At 39.4% G+C, this 9,052-nt stretch overlaps 1 protein-coding gene across 1 annotated transcript; it reads right to left on the bottom strand.

The window, feature by feature from the left end:
* Nucleotides 1-1,172: 1,172 nt before the first annotated feature.
* Nucleotides 1,173-7,666, bottom strand: gata4 (GATA binding protein 4). The gene is made up of 6 exons (XM_028396573.1): nucleotides 6,886-7,666; nucleotides 3,604-3,770; nucleotides 3,373-3,498; nucleotides 3,019-3,100; nucleotides 2,759-2,913; nucleotides 1,173-2,679 (listed from the first exon to the last, which is right to left on the bottom strand). The coding sequence occupies exons 1-6, from the start codon at nucleotides 7,406-7,408 to the stop codon at nucleotides 2,554-2,556; spliced, it is 1,179 nt and encodes a 392-aa protein (XP_028252374.1). The 5' UTR covers nucleotides 7,409-7,666; the 3' UTR covers nucleotides 1,173-2,553.
* Between the last annotated feature and the right edge of the window lie 1,386 nt (nucleotides 7,667-9,052).

Here is a 9,052-nt window from a genome sequence, read left to right as displayed (position 1 = left end):
AGCAGTGGTGGAGTATGTATGGAGTGAAGACTCATATTGGCTTTGTGAAATGTTGGGGCTTTAAAGGAACCAAAGAAACCCTGTTCAGGGATGTTACTTACAGACAGGTGGAATGTGTGAATCAAAGTAAGGACTATGAGAGCTATGTTAAAGCAGCTGAGGAGAGCCCTGTGTGTGAAGCTGTGTTTTCTCTTGTTAAACACCTCCTGAGATCCGAACGTGTAAACACCCCTTTCAGCCTGCAGAGGCAGGACTGGAAGAGTTACTTCAAAAGCATGCACACTATTTTTGAATGCAAACCAGAAGAAGAGAAAAAACTCCTGACACAGAATGTGAAAGCTGTGATTGAAGCCTCAGATGTTCTGCTTTCAGTGAGAGGCGAGGGGTTTGAGGAACATTTAGAAAGAGGTCAGACGTTTGCACTCAATTATAGTTTCAGCTCAGAGATCTGCAGTGCGGATCAGGATGAAATGAGACAGACGTTTCAGCGGTGCTGGAGGGAGATGGTGCAGGACAAGTATGCAGAGGTCATCAGGGAGAAGCTGACTGAGGACTTCAATCAGTGCACCGTCCAGCTTTTTATCACAGATATTCTGAAGGCCACAGAAGAGTATCTGCAGATCGGAAAGTTAGAGTTTTTAGATTCAAAAGCTCCATTTAAAGATGATGAAGGAGTACAATAGACTTAGTATCATTTGTTATTGTTCACACAGACATAGCTAATGTTCAAAACCGTGTACATCCTCACAAGTACTTAGTATAGAAATCAATACCCTGCACTGATCTTATATTTACAAAAAAGTAGTTAGTTTTGGATGTATGTAAAAAATTCCACATCATCCTAATCAGGACCACACCTGTTCTATAAACCTGAACTCCATATTTTACAAACCCTCATGGCTTTTTAGGGCTATACTTATCATCTCCTGGGTTACCATGGTGACAAATCCCATGTCAGACCTGCCAGCAGGTACTCACATGACCACAAGAGGTCACTAATGTAGTCTTAAATACAGTCTGATCAACACTCATCACACTCAGTGTGATAACACACTGAGTCTGGTCTACCAGCAGAAACAAAAAAGATTGGATTGTGATGTATACAACAGAATGAATAACACCACCTTCACATTATACATTTATATTATGTCAAAATGTCTTTATTAGTCTGTGTCTTTACTACAATATGTCACAAAGGATGTAGTATATAATTATACTGGAGTGGAGTTTTTTTTACAAATAAGCTCATATGTTTGTTTTTTTAATTACATTTGGCAGTTTCCCACATTTTGCTTGTCACAAGTGTTAAGTATAGCTGTACAACCTTCATATGATACTGATAACTGGATGATAAAATGGGTTCAGACCAAGCCTATAATAATAAATACTAGCGGAAAGTGTGGCAAATAGGATGTATTAAAAAATAATCTTTTTATAATAATAATATTAATAATACCTGTGCTCCTGTCAGCAGGGGGAGCCATCCACATCACATTCATCGTGTGCAACATTCTTGTTGCATAGGTAGTTTATTGTACTAAGTAAGCGATGTCATTGCTGACATGTATGTTTTTAAAATTCACAAGGACAAAGACCCACATAGTTAAAGTGATCCAGAAACAACAGGAAGCTATTAATCATGTTTACTGAACATCATCTTGAGGAGTGATGGATGTTTCATTACAGTACGGAATGCTTTTGATTGGTCTAAATTTTAATTTCACTTAAATGCCTGTATTTGATACCAGCAGACCTTTTTTTTATTTACAGTGAAAAGCACAGGTGTGATCGATAACACTAAGAAGGGCTACGTTCCATTTAGAGAGGTTGGATCTGTGATCCTGTTTTTGTGTGCAGAAGTTCACATAAAGGAGTGATGGTTAACTGAGACATTAGATGGAAATAGAGCCATCATAAATAATCCATCCATCATCACACATAGCCTGACCCAGCTATGTGTGGGTGAGAGGGGTAGCTACACCCTGGACAGGTCATCATTCATAATAATATTTTTTTTTTAAAGTTTCAACTGTGCTTCTTCAGGATTTATCACATTTTTGTACGTATTTAAAGGATCAGTTCATAAACAGTGTGTGTTTACAACTTTTGGAACACTATTTAAAAAAGCCTTTGGCACCAGAAACAAAAGTACATAAACTATTATAGGATGATGGTGTATACTGCAAGGGTAAGTGTGAAATCATAGTGTATTTTTTGTATTTGTGTGAACTGATTATTTAAATAAATTTGCTGTCATATTTGTTTATGTCTATTCTTTCTTTTATCATATGTGAATCATTACAATGAAGAAAATACAATAGAAAAAGTCTGACCATTACTGTTGTGATTAAATTATATTGCTGCTTTTGATGTGTGCTAATCACTGCTGTGCTTTCTGACACAAGCTTCATTCAGCCCTTGACTGCTCTGACTCTTCACACAGCATCTGTGCAGTATAAAGAGCTCATCTGTAGCTTCTGGGTCAGATCTCTGCTCCGTGTGGAGGAGCAGAGATTTTTTTGAGGTTTTTGAGATGTTGGTGTGTGGGTCTTCTTAAGCCAGAATTAAGCTGTTCCAGGGCTCAGCTTTAGAGCCAGAGGACCCACTGTGTCCCCCAGGTGACATCTTGAGAGGAAGGGCGCCTCCCTGAGCTGCCATGTAGGCTGGTAGGGCTGCGATCTGGAGATAAGCAGAAAGAAAGATATGTGCAGGAATCTTTTGACTATTTCCTCCCTCTGAGACAGTCACAGTGTCTTACCTGTGTGTGTGCGCTGTGGTGTGTGTACAAGCTCTGATTGTCTGGTTCTGTCTTTATCTGACGAGCCTCCTCTCTGGTGGTGGTGGTGGGGGTGGTGGTGGAGGCTCGAGGAGTGCTGCTGGGCGTAACTGGAGTCCCCTCACTGCCTGGAGTCCCTGCAGGTAATCCAAAACAAGATGATTTTAAATTACGCTAACAGTGTAACTATAGTTTTTTACATGTACTTCCTGTGCATGCAGTCTGGTGTTTTTAGAGCTCACCTGTTTGGGACTTGTTGAGGTTCTTTGGTTTACGTTTTCGGGTCTGGATCCCTTCTTTCTTCATAGCCAGAGGTCGTGGGACCTGTAAAGACACCAAGACAAAGAACAAACCCTTAATTAAACATGGCAACAAGACAGAATTTAGTTTAACATCTGTCTTTAACACCTACAGCCCTGATGAATTATCTAGACTTTATGGTCCAGGGATAACTCTTTTGTCATTGTTGGGCCAGACTCTGATGTGTAGTGACATTTAGTGCAGTATGTTTTTTATATAAGAGACATCAGATCTGATTGCATGAGGCCTTGAAACTGTGCATGTATCAAATGGTTTTGTTGTCTTCTTCATCTTACCCCGTGGAGTTTCATGTAGAGCCCACAGGCGTTACAGACTGGCTCTCCCTCTGCGTTTCGCCGCCACAAGGTGGTGGTGGTGGTGTGACAGTTGGTGCAGGACAGGCCCACTCTCCTTGATGCAGACTGCAGGAGATAAAGCACATCAGTGAATGAAGAGAATTAAGGGTTTTTGTTTCTCTTAAGTCTGAGCTGATGAAGCAGAAGATGAAGAGCTGTGCTGTCACCCACCAGCCGTCTTTGGGGTTTGATAAGAGGTCGGTTGATGCCATTCATCTTGTGGTACAGGCCGCAAGCGTTACACAGGTAGTGACCCGTACCATCCCGCCTCCAGAGGGGGGTGGACATGGCCCCACAGTTCACACACTCTCGTCCCTCAGCAAAGTCATCAAACAAATCTGATAAGACAAAAGTGAAATATGATAAGACAACAGTCAAACACTGCAGTGGCATGCAATGGCCAGCAGGAGGCGCAGTCTGCAGACCTGTGGGCCTGCACAACAGCAGCCTGGAATCCCCCCTTATCTCACGGCTCCTCTTGAGATAAAAGTCGGCTGGAAATAGAGATGGAACGGAGCTCCATCATATTCAAATACCGACTCTGTGTCCATCACATCTCTCTCCTTCTCTTTGACTATGATAGTGTGACATCTGATAAATGTAATCTCCACTTTCTCATCTGACACATAACAGAGTATCTCCCAAGAACCACTTAGCCATTCAGGATAGCAGACATCAATCTGGAGGTGACAGCTTGACTTCTCTTTTTTCCACACAAACCAGTGAAACATGTGGCTGATAAATAACTGTAAACGTCACATTTAAATCACCTCATAATGAGTTTTTAATCACTCCAGAGTGCATAATTACTCTTCTTCAGATAGCATGAACCTGGCCTACATCTGTTCCTCCCTCACACAGGCCTCCTCAAGGCTGAGAGCCAGGGCGAGCTAACCTTGAGCACAGCAGCAATTGTAGCCAACACAACACAGCATGAGACAATACACAAAAGAAATACTGCAGCGAGCGCCTCTGTCTAAACGGAGGTTTATTTTTTCCACTGTATAAATGTCTGTGTTCGTCTTCATCAGGCTACAGCCACACAAACACTTCAGGAGGCCAGAGGTGAAAATGGAAGTAAAAGCTTCATTCGGATGTGACATAAGAAGACTGTTCGTGTGCACAGAGTGTGTTTAAAATGTCACAGGGGAACAGTTACTGATAACAAGATAACTGCACTAATACTCCGTACTTTACCTTTATACAGACACGTACTTTTTCTGGAACACTATATTTCACATTACATCACTTAATGTAGGAATTGACCAAAATGTACCAATGTCCCAATCTCAAAATGTACATTTACACTACACACAGCACCAATACTACAGTAATCAAATGCAGCTCTATGCCATTTTTGGGCATATAGTTAGTAAAGTAGTAAAATAATAAATAAATAAATTTAGAAATAAAATTTAAAGTATTTCCATTTGAATTTAAACAGAGAAAATAATTTGCTTTTTATATTTTACAGTAATAGAGGCTATAAAAAAATTTAAATGATTAATTATTAACATGTGGTATTATTTATTATTATTTCTGCAAATAATTTTCCATTTGTTGATAATTAATACTAAGGCTGTATTGCTGAAAATAGCAAAGTGATCCTTTAATTTATTGTTTTAATATTTATACAAATGCCAGGCTGAATGTTTTTCTAGCAGTTATTATTTGGCTTTTTATTCCATATTGTAACTGAAGAGAAATTACATAATATCTATTTGTAACATATTATGTTATCAATTTTTAAATGTATCCATTAAACTCATTAAACAGGTCAGACAGATTTTTTTTCTTAATTGTTTTATAAATTACATATTACACTCAAATGATATTATGGAGATGAAAACTCATAATTATACCAGAAGTGCTGATTAACTTTTTCTCCAACATATTTTTATTCCGATAAATAATCAATAATCAATCAACTGTTATTTTGGCATTTAATTATTGTTTCTAATTTATAAATATTTTTATATAAGTGTCTTCTGAATTATATGGCATGATGCTAAATAGAACTTTTGAGTGAGATTCTTTAAACTTTATATTTAAGTTGACTGTGATGAGTGGTCAGAGTGGATTAATGATTTATCTTTCACACTGTTATCGTCTCTTCATCAATGAGTGGGGAGAAGCTCAATCACTGCCAGGATCACAGCTTACTAACATGCAGACAGTAGGAGAAGGTAATGATTCAAATTTAGGAAGCAATCAGCTGTTAGGTCACTGATTAAGTTATATGATACTGAATTGAATATATACTACAGGAAAAGATGATGAATGAGCACGCTCTGTCAGCCTGCAGCAGGTCAAACAAACACCACTGATTAATAACGCAGACTACAGAGGGTGCAAGATGCAGCCACTGAAAAACTGACAGCCTAAGCAAAATGAACACGTTGTGAAATCCCTGTCATCCATATGGTCCAGAGTACGCTGCAGGGCAAATTCACATCCAGCACAGGGGCACACAGCGGTCAGAGCTTCAGGTGGAGGCGTCTCAGGTTAAAGTCACATTAAAGCTCTTATAAGACATTCTCTGTGTCCTCCCTGAAGAGAAAAGGCTCTTGAGATTCTCCTTCAAATCAAACAAATCTGACCTGATCTGTAAGGCCAAACACGACTCATAAACCACAATCCCCATAAACTCCCTTTATCAATTCACCTTCTGTTAAATATTAATTTCTATCACAGCTATCTTGCAGTCACAGACACATGTTTGTTATAGTATATTAATTACATATATGATAAACAGCTGAAGCAGCCATCTGGGCACTTTAATGATCCAACAGGCTGGAGAACTTTATTTTTTTACTTTTTTTTTCTAATTTGGATAATAATAAAAACAACTTTGATCCAGAGACATATAGCCATTAACCTGTTTTTCAAAAGAGCAACAAAAATAAAGTTCTTACGTCATTAATATAATCATTAATTGCAGTTAATTGAAATTAAACGATAAAAGAAATGCAGCTTGTGTGCTGCAATATAATTTAATCACAAGTGAAGCTAAAATTTTGAATTTTAAAAAACAAAACAAAACCTTTAAATATAAAATGTAGTATATAGCCTATAAAATAAATGAAATGACGAAAGTCTGGTGTTAGATTTTTAAAAGGCCCCTGGTGCATTTGTGTTTATACCCAATATTGTGTTCGGGGCCATTTTAACGTAAATCAATAATTTAACACAACAAACCTTGATTTATTACATATTTTTGATTATATTCAGGTCCTTTATATTTTTTGGGAAATTCTTTCGAGCACATGCAGATTGTCCTTTTTACGGCCTTTGGATGCTTGATGTGATGCCTGAAGGCTGATTATTAATAAATCAAATGATTGTTAATGTGTCAGATCTGCTCGATAAAATCTTTTTCAGTTTTTAAACTGAACTGAAAAACAGAAAAATCTTCTTTCTGAGTTTTTACATATTGTTGTTCCCGGTGCTCACCTATGTTTGGGTGTCGTGTTGTGCCCGGAGCAGCGCCGGTCTGGAGGCCGTGAAGAACCGGACTATCAAAGGGGGGCGCCGGCCACGTTCCACCCATATTTGGGCTCATGTATGCCGGATAGGCGCTGTGATAGGACCCGCTGAGGCCCCGGGCTCCGTAGTGCTCCCTTCCGTTTGCAGAGATGTTCAGCGGGCTGTTGTAGGAAACCGTCGTCTCCCGGGCCGTGGCCACACCGGAGGACAGAGGCGGGCTGGTGGAGAAGGTGAAGCGCGGAGACACCGGGGAGTGATTGTATGAGGGCACCGAGTCTGCGCCCGGCTGTGCCCACGCAGAGTGGCTAGACACGGGGCTGCTCTGCTGCGACGCACCGGGCGTCTGGAGGTAAGGCAAAGCCGGAATCATGGGGGTGACGACCCGGGTGGTGGGCACGTAAACAGGAGAGGTGCCGGCCGAGTGATTGTGGAGAAATCCGGCTTCATAGGAAGGGGGTCCGTGGTTGGTTGTCATTATTCCCTGGTACATGTCCTCTCCTGGAAGCTGGACATCCGTGTTGATAGAATGGATAAATGACAGTGTAGGCAGAGTTACGCGCGCATGTTACCGCATGTTACTGAGAAAGCGTGATTTAAAGAGCCCTCTGGATGCGTGTTAAAATCTGATCTGCTGTAAAGTGAAGCAAAGCGGCAGAAACCTGCAGAAAATTACAAACAAACGCTGGAGAGAGGACTCAGGAGCGAAGAGAGGAGGAGGAGTGAGAGAGAGTTAGACTTGTGATCAAGATCCAGCTGTTATCGTCGCTCCCTCTCTCTCTCTCTGTGTCTCTCACTCGCTCACTCACTCACCCTCCCTGTATTTATGTGAAAAAAATATAGAAATATTTTAATGAAGCTAATTCGATAATAGTCGAGACGATTTTATTTCTAATTAATGTAGGTCTATTTTAGTTTAGTTAGCTTTTCTATTTTATCACAAAGCCGATTCAAGTTTTTTTGTAATTTTTATTAGAATTATTTTAGAAGAATTTATGACCTTTTGAAAAACAAGAGGAGCCGTTTTTATTTCTAGGAATGTAATATCTGCAAGTTATAGACCTTTGCAATATTAAAAAAAAAGTTTTTTTTCTGCTCCGTACATTAACTCCAACTTTCATTTTATTTTATTTTTACATGAAATGTTCGATTTGTTCTTTCAATTATACGTTTTAAACTTTAAAACGGGAATTCTAGTTCAAGTGTTTTAATTATTCATCACATTAAAACATAATTGATTAAACGATTTTGTGCACGTTGATGTTGCAGGTGTTATGTTTCTTTAAATAATTAATACATTTCTCTTTAAAAAAATTAGTGGTCGTTAATAGAAGTGATTGAAGCAGCATGAAAGGGGGAGCTATCGTGTTATATAAGGATCATTGCTTTAATTATAGCATGTTTGACCTGGACGGTGTGCTGCTGGTTTGTTCAGATTTGTTGTCACGTGATCCATATCCATACAGATTTGTTTTATTGTCATAACAAACCTAAATAATTGCGCAGCTATATAGTCGGAAATTTCCGGCGGCTGTTGTCCTGATGAGGACAGATTTATACCTGTCATCAACACCGGCGGTCGTAAACACACGAGGCCATTTCATTGTGCAGCCACTTCCCACTGACAGGCGCTCATTGAGTTATGAATTCTACACAGGACAATAAAGGGGGGGGGGGCAGTTACACCAATGAAGAGGTTTAAAGTGTTTGATTATGTGTTCTATAGCTCATTGTTCTAAACAACTGCCAAAAATTAAGTCCACTGTGACTATCTATCTATCTATCTATCTATCTATCTATCTATCTATCTATCTATCTATCTATCTATCTATCTATCTATCTATCTATCTATCTATCTATCTGTGCATCTTCTGAAACATTAATAATCTTTCAGTATTTGTCATATTGCTTCTCTTCCCCACCCCCTCTTGTACAAGTCAAGGCAAACAGTGCAATATTGCCTCAGTGGAAATGGGGAACTGTCATCAATGTGTAACTGCAGGCTGATAACGCAGCCACCAATTGCCGGCTAATAATATCAAGGCGTGGGTCTGTTAACCTGAGAGTATAGCACCACAGATGATTCATGCTTTTATGGCTCTGGTTAATGTATGGACTCCGAATGCTCTGTTCTTAT

This window comes from Parambassis ranga, chromosome 24 (genome assembly GCF_900634625.1).
Source record: "Parambassis ranga chromosome 24, fParRan2.1, whole genome shotgun sequence".
NCBI classification, from domain to species: Eukaryota; Metazoa; Chordata; class Actinopteri; family Ambassidae; genus Parambassis; species Parambassis ranga.
Note: the sequence above shows the minus strand (reverse complement) of the source record. Positions and strands in the feature narration are given on the sequence as shown.